Source organism: Carassius auratus, chromosome 46 (genome assembly GCF_003368295.1).
Source record: "Carassius auratus strain Wakin chromosome 46, ASM336829v1, whole genome shotgun sequence".
NCBI classification, from domain to species: domain Eukaryota; kingdom Metazoa; phylum Chordata; class Actinopteri; order Cypriniformes; family Cyprinidae; genus Carassius; species Carassius auratus.
The window spans coordinates 8094938-8116475 of NC_039288.1; the positions used below are offsets into that span (position 1 = coordinate 8094938).

The 21538-nt window shown below is 36.3% G+C and overlaps 3 protein-coding genes across 3 annotated transcripts; 2 read left to right on the forward strand and 1 right to left on the reverse strand.

The window, feature by feature from the left end:
* The first annotated feature begins 169 nt into the window (after window positions 1-169).
* Window positions 170-4236, forward strand: LOC113064047 (grpE protein homolog 2, mitochondrial-like). Its single transcript, XM_026234565.1, has 4 exons — window positions 170-312; window positions 1950-2109; window positions 2790-2871; window positions 2957-4236. Exons 1-4 carry the CDS (start codon window positions 236-238, stop codon window positions 3280-3282), a joined length of 645 nt encoding a protein of 214 aa, XP_026090350.1. The 5' UTR covers window positions 170-235; the 3' UTR covers window positions 3283-4236.
* Window positions 4237-4550: 314 nt separating this feature from the next.
* On the forward strand, window positions 4551-5962 carry LOC113064048 (H/ACA ribonucleoprotein complex subunit 2-like protein). The gene is made up of 4 exons (XM_026234566.1): window positions 4551-4824; window positions 4984-5053; window positions 5144-5249; window positions 5344-5962. Exons 1-4 carry the CDS (start codon window positions 4677-4679, stop codon window positions 5467-5469), a joined length of 450 nt encoding a protein of 149 aa, XP_026090351.1. The 5' UTR covers window positions 4551-4676; the 3' UTR covers window positions 5470-5962.
* A 12735-nt stretch (window positions 5963-18697) lies between these two features.
* LOC113064049 (forkhead box protein I1-ema-like) lies at window positions 18698-20389 on the reverse strand. Its single transcript, XM_026234567.1, has 2 exons — window positions 19762-20389; window positions 18698-19656 (listed from the first exon to the last, which is right to left on the reverse strand). The coding sequence occupies exons 1-2, from the start codon at window positions 20294-20296 to the stop codon at window positions 19142-19144; spliced, it is 1050 nt and encodes a 349-aa protein (XP_026090352.1). The 5' UTR covers window positions 20297-20389; the 3' UTR covers window positions 18698-19141.
* Window positions 20390-21538: the final 1149 nt, after the last annotated feature.

The following is a 21538-nucleotide window of genomic DNA, read 5'->3' on the forward strand; positions in this document are numbered from 1 at the left end:
ATCGCGTTTAAGATTATATTCAATCAGTCAAATACAGTACAGAAGAACCAAAACACCAGTCAGAGTTGATGATTTTATAATAAAAGATAAGTTGCGGTAAATGCAAGATTTCAGTTCTTTTCAAAACCATGAACGCCCGATTCAGAGTCGTTTTCGTGAGTCGACTCACTGATTCTGAACAGTGACTCTTCGAGCATGTCACGCGCTCCGACCACCCACACACTCTACTGAGGAAATGGCCGTGCGCTTTCTGTCCGTAACCAGAAGACTTCACATCGATTTTTGGAGGTTAACACCAAGTGCAGTCAACAGGTAAAGCTTGATTTATCGATTAATATTCAGACAAATGTGCCAATAATACTAAAAAACAGGGTTTTGATAATATTATCGCTATTTAACTGTTTAGAGTGTTGTGAGGTAACGTTACGTTAAGCGTCGCTGCTAACTGGCTAACAAGTGAGTTAACGTAACGGTGTAGCGGGACTCAAACCTCAGTTTAACCAATTAATACAACCCAGACGAGTTTAAATTTGGTAATAAACCAAGAACCCGTCGAACGCGGGTCGTTTAATACTTTATATTGTGTTATAAAGTCGTTTAGCAAGATTGCGCCATCAATCACATCTGTCACCTCACGTTCACATCTGTGGCTTGCCTTAACGCTTCGTCCTTTCATAATGACGGGCAATTAAATGTAACAGTACTATTATGACCTCTATTTAAACAAGTTAAATGTTTGTTTAGTATTGTCAAAACTTTACTTTACGTTGTGTAATTAATCCTACGGCTCATTTGCTTTCACAACTATAACTTGCATGTTAAACGGACTGAACGTGTAATTATTGGTGATGAATGGTTTGTATTGCATTCTTGTGGTTTCTCTTTATTCTTGGCACATACCGATCAAAAACGGGTCAAACTGAAACTGCAGCCATCTGTGATCATTTGTTTCAAATTTAACCGACTATGAAAATCATAATTTTATTATTATTATTATTTTTATCAAAATATAGTTTGTATATGTTTAATATGACAGGATATCATGTCGACAAATTTATGAATCCCATGACTTAATATTTTGTTAACTTGTTTAAATATTTTAGGATCAAATTCGATTATTTATTTATTTTATTTACTTTGTGTAATATTAATTTCCCAGTCAGATCTTCTTATGTAGAAAATGTTATAAAGAAATGGGTTACACTAGCATTGCAGCATTGTTGAGCAAAAAGCTAAATACCACAATCCTTTAAATAGTTAAGAAAAAAAAGAAAAAATAGCTTCATGTCAGGCCATCCAAGATGTGAGGTTTTTTTTTCTACATCAGAACAGATTAGGAGAAATTTAGCAATTAGCATTAATTTAAATGTATCACATACTCCCCAGGGGATCCTCTGCAGTGAAGGGTGCTGTCAGAATGAGTCCAAACAGCTAATACATACATAACAATAATACACAAGTACTCCACATGACTCCAATCCATCAGTGTGTGAAGCAAAAAGCTGCAAAAAAAACAACAACAACAAAAAAAAAAAACATCAAGACACAAAAATCTAATCCAAAACCAGTTCCAACAAAAAATATAAGTGGATTTTGAAGTGAGAGCACAAAAGGCAGTGACCTTTCACCAGAGGAAGCATTTATTATGGATTATAGATTTGTAATTTGGCCAGAAGTTTTAAAGGTAAAACGCCTTAATGATGGATGTTTTGTTGTTGTTTTTTTACTTCAAGATGCTAATTATTGAACAAAAGTATTGAATATGAATTATTGTGGATTTTTGTAACTTTTTTTTTTGTCTCATATACACACACATACATACACATATATACACACATACATACACACATATATATATATATGCTTTAGAAGCTGTCTAATAAAAAATAAAATGCATATATTGAAGTATGTAACCACGCTGTTCATGTTTTCTTTTTTCGTTGCTCCAGGTCCGTCGTAGGCCTCTTCAGCACTGCAGCAGAGCATCGTAGTGCTGGTGATGACTGCCATGGTGATGATGGAGATGACGACCACAGTCACTCTGTGACACATGTCAGAGCTTTAGAGATAAGAGCTAGAAAACTGGAAGAGCAGGTTAACGACCTCACTGTAAGTTCAAAATGTGTGTGAGAGAGAGAATTAATTAAGGGGTTCAGTTCCAATTTAAAAAGGCAGATAAGAGTACCGCAGTTTATGGGAGCTGCTGGTATTCTAAAGTCACTCCTGTTACTGCAAACCGCTAAACAGAAGAGCTGAACTGCCTTTACAAATACAGGCATGTGCAGTGTTAATTTATTAACTGGTTGTAGTCAGGTAAAAAACACGTACCCGCATTGTGTCATCGTTCGTTCCTCAAGCCAAGAACAGGTTCTGGCTTCCAAGTGTGTACAATTCTGGTGGAAAAGGGGCATTTGTAAGCTATTGTAGCTTTTTAAGAAACTAAACTCATTCATGATGGAAAACATGTCATTTGGAGTTTAAATATATGTATATGGTTTTCTGGAGTACATGCAACATTAATAAAGGATAACTATCAACTGCTATGTCGATCTGGTCAGTATTTGGTCATTTTAGGGTTATTCTCATTGATAAATATCAGTGGTCAGTGGATAATGCCACATTTTTTGTTAAATTCAAATAAGTATTGTACACTTTCATTGTAGTCACACAGTTGTACTCAGTTGTTATAATTAAATTGTTTTATATTATAATAGCTAATGCTATATTTGTAATTTGGTGATTTTTTTGCTTTTGGCAATTATTAATCAAACTTTTTGCGCTTTTCACAGGAGAGATACAAACGAGCCCTAGCTGACTCAGACAATGTCAGAAGAAGAACACAGAAGTTTGTAGAGGACGCCAAACTATTTGGTAACTTCAATATAGCTGCAAATAATAGCTGTTCACATTGCATTATTATAGCAGCATTACATAAAACATTATGATCTTCCTAAAGGCATTCAGAGTTTCTGCCGTGACATTGTGGAAGTGGCAGACCTGTTGGAGAAGGTCGAGGAGAGAGATGAAGTACAGCAGCTAACACAATACCTGGCACACATACAGGGACGGTTGCAGTTCATCTTCACCAAACATGGACTGGAGAAGATGAGCCCCGTGGGATCCGCCTACGACCCATATCAGCATGAAATCGTCTGTCATACTCCAGCAGAGGGAGTGGAGCCCAGCACCATAGCCGTGGTGAAGCAAGACGGTTACATGCTCCATGGACGTACCATTCGGCACGCCCTTGTGGGTATAGCTGTGAAGACACAGGAGCAGTGACAGGACCTTAGTTCAGTCCTCTCCTGCTTGTGTTTCTTACACTCTTAGTATGTACAATACCAGTGTTCTTACATCTCTAGACAACTACACATTTGGCTCATTCGTTGAAGTAATGGTTATTTATATGTATTTATAAATGTTGTTTTTTTTTGTTTCATTTTTTCTAACTTGTAATTTACACAGATTAATCAGGCTTTTTTGTTTGTTTTTTGAACCCCTGATTTACAGACTGTCCAATACCCATTTAATGTTTGGAAAGATTCGTTATTGTCTTGTGTGTGTTCAAGACACTACATTTGTAGTGTTAAATTGACCTGGAAAATGCACTTTACTCCTTGTCATGGTGGTTTCTGTAAGTGATTAGTTGTTTCGGAGCTTAAGGGGAAAAGCGGTAATGACTTTTATAAGAAAGTAAAACTTTACAATACAATTCTATATGATTAACAGCCATGTTTACAGCATTCATTGATCTTGATTGAGGGTAATTTACATTCTACTAAATATTAGTTCATAATGCATCATACTAACGTTGAACCAATGTTAACACATAGAATATTATTGTAATGTTATCAGAAAGTCTGTCCGCTGTGAAATGTCAGGGAAGTGTTATAGGCCACCAGTACCCAAAACAAAATGCTATGTTTTCTCTTTTAGAGTGGAGAAATGCACATAAGATAAATATGTATCCAAAGTGGAATAGAACAAAATGTTGTTTGGGAGATAAAATGAACATAAAATATTTATATGTATATATTTTTTGTAATAGTTTGTCCTGATTTTTTCTATTCTTTTTTTTTTTTTTTTTTTTTGTAGAAGAAAAACTGTGAGTTATTTTCTTTAAAACTATAAAGTTTTTTACAGAAGTAGTCGTTGTAAATTTTGCAGACAATTAGTTTTGAATATGTGTGTGCATGGCAAGATGTTTTGACTGAATAAAATCTCATCATTTGATCATTCTGTGCTCCAGGGGTCAGTGTGTACAATTATAACTATCAGAGCGTGCCAGTGTTGCCAAGTCCGTGGTTTTCCCGCTGGATTGAGCTACATTAACACTGTCACCGCAACGCCAGTTGCTTTTCATGTCCGTGGGTTGAAGAGACCCCAATTACGTGATTATTTAGCCCCTGGGATGAGAAATTCACTGCAGGATTCTCTGCGAAAAACGTTAATTTAACCCCATAATGAGATTTTTTTTATCCGGGAACCCCCGTAGAAACGCTAGTTTTGAGTAGCGATTGGGAGGGTTTTGTTGCGCAAACCTGGCAACCCTGGGACGTGACGCGATTGACTGAAACACCGGAAACGCGGTCAGACTTTCCGCACGTGTTCTCAGGCAACACAAAATCTCTCTCAAGTTAAACTCTTAAGTTTGTTTCACATATTTTTAGCGAACCATGACGAAGATAAAGAAGGAGAAAACTGGTGAAGAGACTGGGGGAACAGAGAAATCATATCAAGAATTAATAGCTAATGTAAACCCAATCGCAAACCCGCTTGCAACGCGTAAACTAAGCAAGAAGCTCTACAAGTGCGTCAAAAAAGGTAAAATATAGTTTCAAGTAATTTTTTTTCTATAACTAAGCTATAGGACATTTGAATCTGAATAAAATGCATTAAATGTGATTTTATATAGTTTTATCGTTAAAGAGAGCCACGTGGCTGCATGCAGCTATTATAAATGTTCCTCACTATTTTGCACAGCGGCTAAAATCAAACAGATCCGACGAGGAGTAAAAGAGGTACAGAAGTTCATCAACAAAGGAGAGAGAGGGTAAGGCGAGATTTATGTGATCAGTCAGTCACTGGTTGATCAGGTCACACTGATGTTTGTTATTTGAACACTTTTTCTGTCATCTTGCAGTATTGTGGTGTTTGCTGGAGACACTCTTCCCATCGAGGTGTATTGTCACTTACCAATCATGTGTGAAGACAAAAACATGCCTTATGCTTACGTGCCTTCTAAAGTTGTAAGTTCATTAGAACTGTTTATGATGCTATATTTGCCTTTCTGAATCAAATATGGAACATAGTTACAATACACACGTTTTTCTCTTTCTGCAGGATTTGGGTTCATCAGCTGGATCAAAGCGTCCCACCTGTGTTATCATGATCAAACCACATGATGAATATCAAGAAGCCTATGATGAGTGTCTGGAGGAAGTCACGTCTCTGCCAAAACCAATCTGAGGACACTTGGATGTTTTATTTGAGTTTTTAAAAGAATGTTTGAATGTATCAAATCAGATTAGAATGGCTGTGAGGGACTTCATGGTGTTGGTGTTCACCAGTGTATCTCTTATGTCATGTAGAGACTGAACCAAATTCTGGAGCGGCTTCTTTTTGCTTAAAGAAGCACAAAAGTATGATAGCAGTTAATATGACGTTGCGTGAGTTCATGTCACCTGACAGTGGATGGAGCTGTTGTGTTTCTCAGTGTTTGACACTATTGATCTCTGAAATGTTTGATTTATTGATTGGTTTATTTTTCGTTTTTCATAACCGCTTCGGGGTAGTGGACCCCAAAGAGCTCCAAGAGATGTCAAAATAAACCTTAACTGTTCTTACCGTTTTAGTGTGTATCTTTACAAAAACATTTATAGTTCCTAAAATCTGGATGTTCCGTTTTAAAATGCAGTGCTATGAATATTGAAAAATCATCAAAATAAAATGGTAGAATGCGTTCTGTGCAGAATCCCATGCATATGCATTCTAAGAGAATGACTCTTGCGTTATTGGCCTCATGTACTTCAACATACATTATTTTAAAACAAACGTGTTTGATCTGCCTATGTTAAAATCACATTAAAATGTGTGTATACACATAATATTAAGAGATTTTCTATTTTGAAAGATCATTCGAAATAAAACAAGATCTGGAAACAGCATAAAAAAAAATTATAAACTGGTAGACCAATATGTAACGTTGATTCCTTTTCCTCTGTCTTAGGTGACATGATGTTAATGCATATTTCATATTCTGTAACACATCAGCACAATGGTGTGGTTAATGTACTTGTTTTTCGGACATCTAAGTGTTGCAGGGTGCGACATATTTACCAATGAGATTTGGCAACAAATCAGGCCGCACTTGATGTGCACTCATACTGAGATCTATAGTAAACATTGTCTCACATTCTCAAAACTATTTATACTTTTCCTTTATATACATTATTATGCCCACTTTGTTTTGCGTTTACAAAAACTAGAATAATCTTTCCATAAATTAAAAAAAAAAATGGACTGAAGCAACGTTTGACAAACTAATGTAAAAGGAAACGCTTTATAACGGTTTTGTCAACAGTCCACATGGTGGCAGTATTGTCCTTCCATTCCAAGTTACTTCTAGTAACCACCGAGCCTTTACACACTCCTCACTTAAGTTCATTGTATGTATGCGGTATATTTTATCAAGACATGATGGATATCCTTAATCATTCTCATGTGTTTACTTAAAGCTCATTACTGTAATAGAATATGAGCATAAGCAGAGCAGGGCCCCTTTGTTTGGTGCACCAACACAGTGTGTTAGGTGTTGAAACTGATAAACAGACTCCACTGCGAGTCTCTTTTGTTTCACTAGGCCCAGGTTCCTGGTGCTGGTTCAGTCTGTGTTGACATCTTAAATATTTAATACAGAAATGTTCTTACTCCCATGATGTTTGTTGTTTTTTTTGTTGCAAATATTACTCCCAAATCATGTATAAAAGCACAAGAGAGGGCTTTGAGTCCATCAGTTTGCTAAAACCTGAGGACTGGACGGTTGCCACTTCAGACTACTGCCACTGCATCCACGATAAAGACATCAAGCATGGAAAACATGGATAATACTGCTTCACATTTCATCATTGTTTTGGAATATATTTATGTTTGGCTTGTCTTTTGAGGTACCGGGAGCACAGTTATTCCACCAGGTCTGAGGAGGTACTTAGAGGAGAGGAACTTATGTGCTGGAAGAACAGCAACGATAACGATTTTAAAAAAATATATAATTTCAGGGTTATTTCAGGAAATGCAGATGAATTCTGATTGGATTTTAGATTTTTGTGTGTGTGTTTTGGAGCTTCATTGCTGAACTCCTTATCATAATATGTGTAACCGGACACAGGTATTGGCTATTGAACTGGATTTTTTTCTTAATGGATGGAGATCTTGGTAGGACAGTAGCTGCATTAAGGCATAAAATGTCCAATGTCATGCAAATGTCCTTCCTGTGAGCCACATTCCAGGCCACGTGTTCACCTATTTACTCCCAACAGCGGGACGCGGTCCGACCTGAGTCACCTGTGTCCAGGGGGATGGTGACACTGCGGTGCCATGAGTTTACCAAACAAGCTTTAAAGTTCAGCCATGTTTTAGTGTACACACTTCAAAGTGACGCCAGTGTTTAATATGGGCACTGGAGGATAAACAGACCAAAGGAATGGAAAAATAAATTCAAGCAATTCATTATTTTAGCTAATTGTTTGCCTGCATTGTAACACCACTAACTAGGGCTTCTTGCTAAGGTAAGCATCGCTAGTGCTATTTGAACAAACACTTAATTGTCAGCGTAAAACTAAGTGTGTTACGGGCGCAAATGATTCCTCAAGTTATGCGAGTTGCTGAGGATTGAGGAGCTGTTAGATCTTCATTTTCCTGCATTGGACAATACATATATATATATATATTTAAAACATGAGCCACATCTAAGCAGAATAGCATTGATACTTGGAGCACATTGCCGAAAAACAACACAAAACCCACTCTGAGCAACTTAGCACCCCATTATAGCAGTCACAACACAATAACATTGTATTGGTACAATTTGTACTTTGGAAATGTAGTTATACAGAAAGACCTTCACACTTTTTGCCTAATTTAACAATTGTCCTGATGTCGCAGCACAGAAAAAAAGACACTGTAACTGAAAGATGGAGGAAACCAATGTACAGGTTTCGTCTGTCATTTCATGTTTGCCTTTATCTCCCAAATCTCCACACATTTTCTTTTTCTTTTTTTTCTTCTGTCATTTTTCTGTTGACATGTTTAACGTACCAAGTTGGCTGTTTGAGATGCAGGGCAGGAGGATGCAGGTCCCGGCTCATCTGTGTCTATTCCAGGGCTTGGCAGTGCCCTTGCTTGTGTTTAGGGTGTCAACAAGCACCTGCTGCCTGCCGTCCCCTCTCGAACATCAGCACGCGCCACCGTGACACCCCCTCAACCCTCACCCGCTTCACCCTGCTTCACCCTGCCAGCTCTAACCGCTTCATGTCATATATCGTTCTTATAAATCAACACGTCGGACTCACTGCTGTGTGTACAACTGGAGCATTACTTTAACAGTTCTGCGCATGTTCTTGTGTGGTCCATCTTTCCTTCCCCTTTCTCTAAAGTCTGGGACAGTTTCTATTCCAGACAGGTGCTGGTGATCAAGCAGGTGTAGCAGGAGATTTACTGATTTCATCGGATTCTGTTGAGCAATAGTTCTGAGCCTGGGGCGCGAGGCAGGTAAATCCTCCGACCTCCTGCACCCTCCGAGGAGCGACAGACAAGAGCAAAGCCCCAGTCAGCACCGCAGAAAGAGAAAGCTGGAGAAATGCTAGAGGAGGAACATTCCTGTTTTAGGATACAACTTCTATTTCAAGTTTCAATTAGGTTTATGTTTCCAATTGAAATTTGCACTACCTGTCAAATGTTCAAATATTGACACTACCTAAGATTTTTATGTTATTGAAATTAGTTTTTCATACTTGTCACAAGGCTGCATGTATTTGTTAAAAATAAAGTAAAAACTGTGATATTATAAAACATTTTCTTTTGTGATATACTGTAAAATGTGATTCAATTCTGTGATAGCGAAGCTTAATTTTCATCAGGAATTCAGAAATCTAATAATTTACTGCTGTAGAAACATTACTTCAACACTTATTATGAAATTTTTTTTGTGGAAACAATGTCTCTACTGTGACTTTTGATCAGTTTGTTGAATATTAACGAATGTATTAATGTCTTAAAATAAAAATAAAAAAGTAAAAAACGTTCTAAGCCCAAACTTTTGAATGCCTGTGTATATGTAGTCAATGAAAATTGTAATATACAGCATTAATTATATGATATAAATATCTATTTAAAAAATGCAAAAATATAATACAAAAATAGTATTATATGATATTTGAATATGCAATATTATATTATATTTTATTAACATACATAATAAATTAAATATATAAAGTACATTTTACATGTCTCTCTCCCTATATAGTATAACGTGCATATATATAAAGTGTGTGTGTGTGTATGTATGTATATATATATATATATATATATATATATTTCAAATACAGATTTCATATAAATAATATAAATAGTATAAATATTTTTATAAAAATTATTAAATATCATATAAATATAAATAGTAAAATACATAAAATATTTATGTGTTTTAAATTTAATTTTTTACAAATTTTCTATTTTCAAATTTAAAATGTAAAATGTAAAATAAAATAAAAAAAAAGAACAGTGAACAATGAATTTATTTGATTTATTTCAGTTAAGTCATTATCAAATGTCTCAGGGACTTTACAAGTAAAAAAACTTTGGTCATAGGTTTAGGAGAAAAAAAAAAGAGGTCTACCTACTGAGACATAGTGTTTGCATAGAGAACTGATAAAGGGTCATGCTTAATTGCTCATTGTAGAGGCCAAAATATTTAAATGAAAAGAGAAGAGAGATGGACATATAATAGAAAGATCAGAGGGCAGTGTATTCTAACACTTGAGCGGTTCGAAGCATATCCTTTAGAGCTGGCTTTTAACACAGAGATGTCGCGTCAGGCTTAAGATCAACCAACTCTGTAAGAGCTGCATAAAAAGCAGCAGCTTGACCTCTATTTGCATAACAGTGACATTTTGTTTGTATTCCAATGCTTATATTTGTGTGAGTGTGTGTGTGTGTATCGGGTTATTGGGATGTCAGTGTGCCATCGGGACGGCCTTGGGGCGACCGGGGGCTTGTGAGGGCACGTTCTCCACCTCTGACAGCCCTGCTGTTCATAAACTCCTGTCATCCAACTCACTCTTGAATGCACCTCCACGCCCATTCGGAGATCAGGGTCTAACAAAAGAAAGCCACCACTGACAAATGAGAAACCGCTAGAGTCGAGCATGTGCAGGAGCTCACAGAACAGCAGAGAATGCTCCAAGACAAATCCAAAACAAATAAATGTCATTCTGTTTCAACACCCAGATCTGTTAGTTTGTCATTAGGTTTTTAGAAAACACTCAAGGCGCTCCTCTCAGAAATGAGTGGGGTTTTATGGAAATACTTCACACAGACATGCAAAGTGCAGCTCCCCCTCTTTGAAATTCTAAACAGCATGACTTTCGAAGAGTTTTATGGTTTTGGAAGTTAGGAAAATGGCAAATGGCCTGCCGTGTTGGTAGAGAAAGTGATGCTCTGATTTATCACACGCTTGTGTCTGTAGCCACAGGGTTTAACAGAAGACCCCTGTCCTCTATTAGGAGGGGAAAACAGCATTAGCAGATGTAGACGCATGTCTTAGATCCAGTTTAGCAGTAACTCCAGGTTCTGACACTTGTTCTTGTGTACTTCATGGCTTGATGATCTGAAAATATGGAAATGAGTGTCTCCACAAAGACTGATGTTTGCATGTCCACCTGCACAGACTTGTAAAGACCCCGGGAATCAAACATAAGTCTTATTTATGTTCCTCTGGCCTTTCCCACCAAATATTCCAGTGTCACATTTCAGAGACAGTTAATAATCCTTGCGCTTCAACAATGTCATTTTGCATAATTCTTCCGGCCTGATTTTTCTGATTACAGTGTTTGGGCGTGGATATTTATTGATACCGAGACAAATCTGTTGACACACAGTAAACCTAATCCTCCGGCCAGACAGTGACAAGCCGGGAGTCACCATGACTGTCGCCAAAAGCATCTGAAGTTGTAAGAGTTTGGGTTGTTTTCGTACCCGGCCTCTCTAAGGCGTCCTGAAGGAAACCCGTGGGACTGGTGCTGGTCTATAGGGGTAGAGAGCTGTGTTATAGGGGTCCGGCAAGCAGTCAACGAAAATGAGGCATGCTGGGGCAGGACATGTGCCACAGTCAGAGGTTTGTTCATATCTAAAGCAATCTAGGACTGATGTTTAATTCACTGCCTACACAATGATCTGCTCTAAGAAAAAGCTTTAGAGCTTTAGATGATTTCTGTTAAGTTCACATGCAATGATGGCTTGTTCCTCATTTTAGAAACCCTGATGCTAGATGCCTTTTAATTAATTAGTATAAAAAATTACTTCGAAATACTATAAAAGAGGCACTGCTTATGCTTTATGCTTTTTTTTGGTTTCATTTTCTTTATGGAGATTTGCTGTGATATAATTGTTATGAATTAAAGATTTTTGTGAGTGATTATAGTATATATCAGATGGAAAATAAATGGTATAAATGAAGATAAATAATTATTATTGAATATTGATGAATAAATAAATACATTTGTTTATTAAATAATATATAAATTATGAAAATAAAACAATAATTATCTGAAAATTAAATAAAAATTAATGTATGCCGTTACCTCTTTATTTGTTTATATTTGTATATCATTTAAATATTTAACTAATTTTCTTTATTAATTAATTAGATTTTTGTGCTCATACATTTTTTATTTACTTTTGTTTATTTCTCATTTGTATTTGTATCATTTTAAAGAACATTTTTTGCTGTGTATACATTATTTTGTTTTTTAGAATTTCCTTCGGTGCGTCTTAATCCCCATAATGTTTATTTTTTGTTTTTCAGAGTTCAGTAAAGGCAGACAGACAATATAGATCATCCTTCTCTGTTTCTGATTTCATTCCAGCACCACTTTTCCCTCCATATTTTCATGCAAATTGCCACTGTATAAGAGAATCTGGAATACTAGCCATCTCAGACAAAGTTTATGTCTGAGAGAACTGCTACTTTTATGCTAAATCAAGCACACACACACACAGCACAGTGTCCTTTGGCAACACATGGATTGGATTGCTCTGACACGTGAAAACCATCATAGTGAATGTAACAGTTTTGCACAGGCCTGAGCTGTAACTGAATCTTGAAACGTGCTCATTAATAAACATGACATTTTCCAAGAATTACAAGGGAGTTTCTAGGATTTTTCTCAGAATAAGGAACAACAGGCAAACGTGTAGATGAGACACAAACCATTTCAGCAATAGAAACCAGTAAAACTCACTGAATACAGTCCAACCCCACATCCATTCACGGATACTCAAAACTGTAAACACCACTTAATATGACTTATACATACATACATCAGTCAGGTAATGTCGAGAATCTGGAGCATTTATTCATTGAAAATTGATTATTAATTCTTATTATTTCATTTTATTATATATACTGTTCAAAAGTTTGGGACACAAGATCAGTAGGATTTTATTTATTTATTTATTTATTGAAGGTATTAATACCTTTATTCAGCAAAGATGGATTAAAAGTGGCAATAAAGACATTCCATAATACATCTATTTAATGTAAATGCCAGTCTTTCCATTTAATAGTATGTATTTCTAATAATAAAAAAAAGCTATTAAGCAGCACAAACATTTTTACATTGATAATAATATAATTTTTGTTTATAAAAACATCAGCATATTCGAATCATTTCTGAAGGATTGTGTGACTCAGAAGACTGGAGTAATAATGCCTGAAATTGAGCTTTGCATTAAAGGAATACATTACATTACATTACATTGTAAAATATATTCAAATAACATAATAACAGTTATTATATACACTGTCAAATAAATACAGCCTTGGTGAACACTGCAGATTTTAAAATCATTAGAAAACTCATTACAAAGCATTACATAAACATTTTTTTATTTGTGTGTGTTAATAGTGTATTAATATATATATATATATTTAAATAATTATTAATACTTGATTCCTGCAGCACTGTTTTTCACAAGTATTCAAATTCAAATATATCTTTAATGTATGCTCATGAATATGCACAGTGTTCATTTATTTAGTGTGAACCCATTTGTTACGTGAATATAGTCACATTTTTTCACTTCGAATAAATACTTTCTTTCCGATTGCAATTTATGCAACTTCAAGATGTATGTTATATAGTGAACAGCATATAAAAAGCTTGCTGCTTGAATGGATTTTCCAGCTGCACTGTTCACTCTCACTTTTCACTGATCAGGAACATCTCCTCAGGAACATCTGCTCCGTTGAATCCAACAGGTTTTCTCCACACCTGCACTTGATGGGGCTGCAGGGCGTCTTTAATCACGTTCTCTCCATCTATTGCCCCGTCGGGTCTTGTGTTTACAAACAACACTGGCCCACTGATGTAGCATGTGTCAGTAAACAGAAGGCACACTTACAGCGCCGTTGGTCAAGAGACAGCTCACTGGATCTCAAAAGAGTAGCCACCTCAACGAGGCCAGACAGCACTGAAGCTATTGTGTGTGTGTGAATGGAGATGAAGGAACGTGTGTATGAAGGTAGGGCGAGGTCTCTTAGGTCTAGCCATGTGTGTGTGTGTGTGAGTGTGTGTGAGCGGCACATGCCAGGTTTATCAGTGAATCTGTGATGACCTGGTGATCATGAGGTCTCTGTTGTGATGCACAGACGCCAAGACTGAGATCTTAATGTCACTTTAAATGGATTTAAATGAGCGAGGCAGCACCATTTCACTAAGAGAGCTAACTGCAATCATTAGCTTAATATTTCTTTATTGAATACTCCATTAAAAATGTCTAAAACCTATCTTTATTATTAACATATTATTGACTTAACCCAGCAAACCCAAAGAGTTCCACTAAGGTTAGCAAATGTTTTTTTTTTTGTCATGTCTGTATAGCAGTACTGAGTTGAACTACATTGATAATAATAATATAAATAAACTTTTCGTGAGCATCAATGTGTCATGAGCATCAAATCAGCATATTAAAATGATTTCTGAAGGATCATATGACACTGAAAACTGGAATAATGAATAATGAAAATTCAGCTTTACCATCACTTAAATAAATTAAATTTGAAACAATATTAATAACAATACTAACAGCATAAGAGACGTCATTGATTAATCAGCAATACATATATTTATAAAATAAATGAACACTAAACATTTCCCCTGAATTATATGGTTCCCATTTAGTTATTTTGGGGAACCAAATGCTCTATGTTTTATAAACAAAAACCTACAAAGGTTTTTATTTTATTTTTTGTAGAACCAAAAACTATAATTCCGGGAACTTTCCGTGAACTAAAAGTTGTTAAAGTAAAACCAAATGCAATGTCTTACTTTTTTTTGTTGTTGTAATTATACATCAATGACATTTTTTATTAGTGTATTGAACTTTAGGCAACATAAACACAGCATTTTGACAGGTCCACATACTTTAAGCCAGAGGCATTCCTGCAGTAGATGAGAGCAGGAGACAGCAGCCGAGGCACCTGGCCAGAAACACACGGCACACTCTCTGTGTTGTGAGATTCGATCGATTAGATCAAAGTGACACATCTAAATCTAGAGTCAGTTTGTTGTGTGGAGACGGTGAATCGTGTGTTTTGACAATAAACACCTGAGGAATCGAGAGCTGCAGGGAAGGAGGGATGTCACAGGCACAGGCGGAGATGATCGTTGTATCAGTATATCAGCACTGGGCTGATTCTCGTCATGGGCTGCCGCTGGGCCATAAATCTTGACCATTCACGCTGATAAAATAGGGGATTTTTCCAAGTAGGCAGTGTCATTATAGTTTATTATTAGATATAGTGGGGTAGCTTACATATAACTTAAAATGCAACTTAAATATAAATACATTTCAAACTCCTAATGTTATAGACTTATGTCCTGTTGTATATAGAAACACATTAATGCTTATAAATGCTTGTTATCCACCTTACATTGAATCTAACCTTGTTCAGACTAACTGAAAAAATGTAACGGAAAGACTTTTCATTAGACTTTCCCCCGCATTTTAGCACAAGAAAAGTCAGTCTCTAATAGGGCAAATGAAGATTTCATAATATATGTATGTATGCATGTCATTTATTCGTTCGTTGATGGATTCAGTGATTGACTTATGTTTGATACTAAAAGCATTTCATTTTTTAATTTTTATTTTATGGGTTCTGTTCATTAGAAATGTTACTATTAGCATAACAAACTGATTCAAAAGTTAATTAGAAAAATAAACACATATTAACATGGATTTCAGAAAGAGTTCAATGGAAGCAAAAATATATGAACTTTTCATACAAATGTAAGTGGGCTCTTTTTTATGTAAGTATGGACCCTTTGTATTTATTTTATCGTGTATTTATTTTATTTTGTTATATGTCTATATATATATATATATATATATATATATATATATATATATATATATATATATATATATATATATATATATATATTTTTTTTTTTTTTTTTTTTTTTTTTTTTTTAAAGGAAAATTTCATGGAAAATATTCAGCTAATAATTGCAGTTAACTCAAAATATCTCTCTCTTAGTGAAATGGTGCTGCCTCGCTCATTTAAATCCATTTAAAGTGACATTAAGATCTCAGTCTTGGCGTCTGTGCATCACAACAGAGACCTCATGATCACCAGGTCATCACAGATTCACTGATAAACCTGGCATGTGCCACTCTCTCTCTCTCTCTCTCACACACACACACACACACATGATTAGACCTAAGAGACCTTTTATACATTATATATAACCAATGCCAATCTATTTGGCCTTTTTTAATAATGTGTAATGTGTTTAAAATTTGTTTTTTTCATTACAAATTGTATTATATACATTATAATTTGAGTCATTTAGAAAAACAACTATTAATTGAAATATTAACGTGAATTTTAGAATCTGTTGCAAAGGAACCAAGAGCATCTGATGTATTTGCACAAACCTTCCTTTTCAAATGCCACAAGTGTATACTTCTTTGTTTAGTGACCTAGAAGTAGTGCTGAATCTTCAATATAACGTATGTTTGTCAAACACTATACATTTTTCATCAAATTTGATTAAATACCAGGTTTCCAATGTAGTTTAAGACTTTTAACCCTCTGTATTTTTTAGGGGGACAGATCAGGTTCAGGGAACTGAAAGGTGAAAACCTATTGAAACAAGTGCTGATTCAGTTCTCTCTAATCTGAAAGAATGATCTTCCTATTTTACATCAGTGTTTTATTTTCCAGCTACAAATTCCTTATCCGAATGAGCTGGTGGAAGCCAGGATGTTTCACCATTAGTCAGCAGGTCTGCTCCTCAGCATTTCTCTGCTTATTTGACTTCTTTCATGACCACTGAGGACAGAATACTTATGTTAACCAACAGGTCCAGATTATCAGCTTGTTGAATAGATCTTCAGTTTACTTTAAATTTTCATTATTTTTTTAATTCGCAGTCCCGAGTCTTGATATGCAACAATAAAAGAACCAGCAAACAGTGTGTGACATATTCTATAAGATATGCCAGAGAATGCCAGTCAGCAGATTCACTCCACGAGGGAACAACCGAGAGTGTACAAGAAAACAAACAAAACAATTAGTTCGCCCATAAATTAAAATCGTCACTACTTACACATCCTTTGTTTCAAACAAAGATATTTTAAAGAATGTTGGTAACTAAAACAAATGATGATAGCCAATGACTTTCATAGTAAGAAGAAGAAGAAGAAAAAATACTATGGAAGTCAATGGCTATTCTACCAAAATTATTTTAAATATCTTCTTTTGCTGGCGCCAATAGACTTGGGGCAGCGTGCCAACATATAGTGCCACTGTTGGGTGTCCCGAATTCGAGTCCTGGCTTGTGGACCTTTCCTGACCCAAATTTCCCCCAACTTTGCTTCCTGTTTAAACACTGTTTTAAAGAAGTGGAGGGTGAATAAATGATTTTTATTTTTCATTTTTTGGGTGAACTATCCCTTTAATTATATAGAACAAAGGATGTCTTTTAAAGAGTGTTTTTTTTCTCTCCATGATTTGTTTGTTAAGAAATGAACATTATGAATAATAGACCGTTATACAACAGCCTGGCTGATCCCAACAAAGATCTGTAGTCTTGTGTGGAATATTGTCTTTCATCCGAGTAGCTGTTTGCAACCAAAGACTTTGAGACCCTGAGGAACAAGTTTGTTCAATATATCTTTTTTTGTCCCTCTGGCTGTCAAACCAGTCTTTTTTTTCCCCGATATGGTTTGTTGTTTAACGGTTCCTTAAGCTGTGTTCCCTCTCACCTCTCTTTTACTGTGGGTCAGTGGCTGTAATAACAGACTCTAGTGTTGACAATCACATGTTGACATCTCTTTAGGCATGAAGTGTTTTTGGCTTTTTTAAACATTAAGTCATTTAGGTTTATTGGCCCTTTCACAGTCTTTATTTGCTGCCTGACATCCTCTTTAGTGTGGATCAGATAGACTGGGCTTAAGTCAGCCAAAAACACTAATTACGACTTGCGACTTGTTGATAATGATGGCTGTTTCTTCTCGTGTTTAAGGCGTGTTGTTTAACGGTTCCTATGTGATCTTCCTCCACACGTCTGCTTTCGTGAGGGATGGATCACTGACTCTTTTGGCAGCAAGCAGGCAGTTCTGTCACTAAAACTGAGCCACAAGTGTTGACATTCACATCTTGATAAGCGCTGAATAATAAATCTGACAGAAACTGGGTTTTTGATGCGTTGATGCGTCGCATTTCTGCCATCTTACTGAACATTCATTCACACATTTATTCATTTCATGGTTTGAATTTAGATTTTAAGCTGTTTTAATGAGCTTCATAAGTATTTGTTTATTGCTTCAGTCTTTAATTTATAGTGGAAAATGTGTTTTCAATGTCAAGATTTATACATAGCAACAGAAGTACTAAATAAATCAAAATTAAACCAAAAATTACAGTACTGTCATAATTTACTCATCCTCCTGTTGTTATAAGCCTGTATGACTGACACACAATAGAAGATATATTATTTTTACTTATTTGTCCATGCAATGAAAGTACAACGGGATTCAAAACAACAACATTAAAAATAATATTTTGTGTTCAGCAGAAGAAAGTCATAAAGACTGGGATGACATGAATGTAAATGATAACCGAATTTTAAAGGTGCAGTATTATTTAAACATTTTATTAATATTTGAATTAGCTTTTCAGTTTAGTTCACTTATTTTTCACGTTTTTTCTGAGATTCGTGTTAGTTTCTTTTTATATTTCTATTTAGCTTTAATTGATTTTATTTCATGTTTAGTCATTTTAGTATATTAGTTAGTTGCAAAGGCAACATTCCTATATCTTTCGATTATTTTCTTTTTTCATTTCCAGCTTAATTTCAATTCACTTATTTGACCATAAATGTATAACAGCAATAAGAACAGTAGAATTTGCGAATATGCATGTTTATTTTGGCAAATACAATATATATTACAATCACAAAATATATAAAGTGAACAATACGGATACAAAATATTGGACAAATTCATGTTTATGTCGAAATTCAGTGCAATTATTATGTATGTTCCAGGCTTCGACTAAACACGGCTGAGAAATGCATTGCAAAAACATAACAAAAACCGCAACATAAAAACGGGACTGGGAGCAGTAGCCTGGGGCGATTACAGTTGTCTTTCAGCTGCAACATGAATTAGATGATGTCGACGAGCTGAGAAGAGCGTGTGAGGGCGTTCACACAACTGTCTGATCGAGGGAATCTCCTCTGGGACCACTCGGACCTGCTGACTCAGGCACTGCGGTGGCTCACAATGGAGGCCAACTGCTCCCTCAAGCTCCCTCTGCCTCAGTTCATACCTGACAATGCTACGTCCCATGCTACACCTCTGTTCCCTCCCGTGAATACAGCAAGTCAGAGGAGCCCATCACTGGATAGAGCTGGCTGGTGTACTGGTTGATCATAGAGTCACTATAGCTGTCTGTGTATGAAGTGGAGATGTTGGATGGGACGGGAGGAGGGATGTGGGTTTCCCATTGCGGCACAGTAGCGTTCGGTGAGTACGAGTCATACGCCCCAGTCTGAGAAGATCTCTGACTCAAAGGCAAAGCTAGAGGAGATGGGAGAAGAGCTTCTCTTGAGCCTTTAGCCACATCACCCATTTGACTTAGAAAGCCGCTGAGACACGGAGTCGGTTCTTTGGAAACCGGAGAGTTTCCTCTCTCTGAGGAATCACTGGGCTCTTTCGGACTCGATAGAGCCGAGTCCGATCCAGAATAGCCTTTTCCCTCCTCTTCGGCCAGAGAGTCAGACTTTCTCTTCCTCTTGCGACGGAAGTTGCCATTATCAAACATCTTCTCACAGTTTGGGTCGAGGGTCCAGTAGTTCCCTTTGCCTGTTCAACAGAAGAAACCTTGTTATTTTGGCAGTTGAAAAATGAACTAGAACTAAACTAAAACCCAAAGCAGTTATGCAAGAAGAAGTTTCAACATGTTCTAACCTGGATCGCTGTCATCTCTGGGTACTTTCATGAAGCAGTCGTTGAGTGAGAGATTATGCCGGATTGAGTTCTGCCAGCTGGCTTTGCTCTTGTTGTAGAAGGGGAAGTTGTCCGCCACGTACTGGTAGATCTGGCTGAGAGTGAGGCGACGGTTTGGGGCTCCGTGAATTGCCATCGCAATAAGTGCTGAGTAAGAGTAGGGAGGTCTCACAAGTTTCATCAGATCTTCTTGGGAAGGCATGGAGAACCAGCTGAAACCACCTTCCGAGCTTCCGATTCCGCCTGAAGCAACGTACGGCTTTGTCATCCCGTAGTGCTGAGGAGCGGGATTGATCCCGGGTCCATTGAACCACAGGTAAGGGTTGGGGGTCTGGCCAGCGTATTCTCCGAAATCGTAAGCGGACGGCAGGGTTTGCTGTGGACTAGGCGCAGGCTGAGTGCTGTAGAAGTTGTCACCATACAAGCTGAATTCTTGGGACTCCTGCCCCATGCTGTGAAATTGGGGCGAAAGGGCTTGTGGAACAAATGACGTCATGCTTTCCGTCGTTCTGAGAGAAAACACTTCTGCTCTGATGCCTCTAACACAGGTGGATTGGTCAGGTGCATCACAACCTGACACCTGTCTCACCTGAACTATTTATACAAGTTTTGTAACACCCTCTTTGCTCTGATTGGTTGTTAGTGTCACACCTCTGCTCTCATTTGTTTGGGGGGTGGGGGGTGTTGATATATCAGTATATCAGTAGAATATCTTAAGTTGCTTGAGTGACTTGGATAGATTAACTTGGTTAAATTCCTGAGTTAAAATTGCCTTATAATACATGAAAATACAAATAATTCACACAAATACAAATAATATACACAACATCGTACCTTTTGCAAGTGTCTTATGTTCACTGAAAGTAAAATGGTACAGTTTTGGTAGTTAAAAAGTAGAACAATTTACATGAATATTTCACACTATACAAGGTGATTATTGTGTGTTTATAGTGAAAAAAGTCACTAACAAACAAAACAAATAAATAAAACTTGGGATTTAACTGTGAAGGCTTATACACTTTTTACCTACTTTTTTGTGATATCATACTCAAAACCCATAACTCTAACACTAATTTAAAAATAGCAGGACTCTGGGCTTTGAGACCACTGTGGACATCTATACTTTATTGTTACGCAATAAAAATATTTATGCACAATATTTCAGTTACACTACACTTCAACAATAACTATTATCCTAATTATTAACAGTTGGACAAAAAAAGTGTCTTTAAAAAAAAACTGCCTTAACCTATATAAGCAATTATTTATATAAAAGATTGAACATAAAATGGAAAACATAGCCCATATATTAATGTTTAATTCCTTAAAACATTATAGTGCAGCAAGTAGTCCATATAAAAAATAAAATAAAAAAACCCTGCCTAAAAATAGCCAATTCTCTCCTTTCAACACATCTCCTGTGTATAGTTTCTGGAGAGGTCGAGCAACAATCAGTCACGTGACAGCCAGCCTTTCCTACAGACCAGTTCAAGTGAAGAACGTAGCTGTAATCAATTAATGTACTAGAATATGATAAAGTATGATGAGATATGAGAAGTATTCGGCACAAACTTTGGTTGATTGTGAAAGGATATGAGAGCGGCGCAACGCGACAAAAAAAAAGAAAATAAAAAAAAGATTATGCTGTGCTTATTCACATTTACTCATTTAGCAGATACCTTTATCCACACACCGACTAACAAGTAAGACACACTGGATCCAGCGCGAGCTCACATGC

What these genes read in the sequence shown, in the direction of transcription:
- LOC113064047 (XM_026234565.1), top strand. Translation starts at nt 236, where the DNA reads ATGGCCGTGCGCTTTCTGTCCGTAACCAGAAGACTTCACATCGATTTT. An exon ending in AGCAGGTTAACGACCTCACT is followed by an intron (nt 2,110 to 2,789) that starts GTAAGTTCAAAA and finishes CGCTTTTCACAG; the next exon opens with GAGAGATACAAACGAGCCCT. An exon ending in AGAGGACGCCAAACTATTTG is followed by an intron (nt 2,872 to 2,956) that starts GTAACTTCAATA and finishes ATCTTCCTAAAG; the next exon opens with GCATTCAGAGTTTCTGCCGT.
- LOC113064049 (XM_026234567.1), bottom strand. Translation starts at nt 20,296, where the DNA reads ATGACGTCATTTGTTCCACAAGCCCTTTCGCCCCAATTTCACAGCATG. An exon ending in CAGAGATGACAGCGATCCAG is followed by an intron (nt 19,657 to 19,761) that starts GTTAGAACATGT and finishes TCTGTTGAACAG; the next exon opens with GCAAAGGGAACTACTGGACC.
- LOC113064048 (XM_026234566.1), top strand. Translation starts at nt 4,677, where the DNA reads ATGACGAAGATAAAGAAGGAGAAAACTGGTGAAGAGACTGGGGGAACA. An exon ending in CTACAAGTGCGTCAAAAAAG is followed by an intron (nt 4,825 to 4,983) that starts GTAAAATATAGT and finishes TATTTTGCACAG; the next exon opens with CGGCTAAAATCAAACAGATC. An exon ending in ATCAACAAAGGAGAGAGAGG is followed by an intron (nt 5,054 to 5,143) that starts GTAAGGCGAGAT and finishes GTCATCTTGCAG; the next exon opens with TATTGTGGTGTTTGCTGGAG.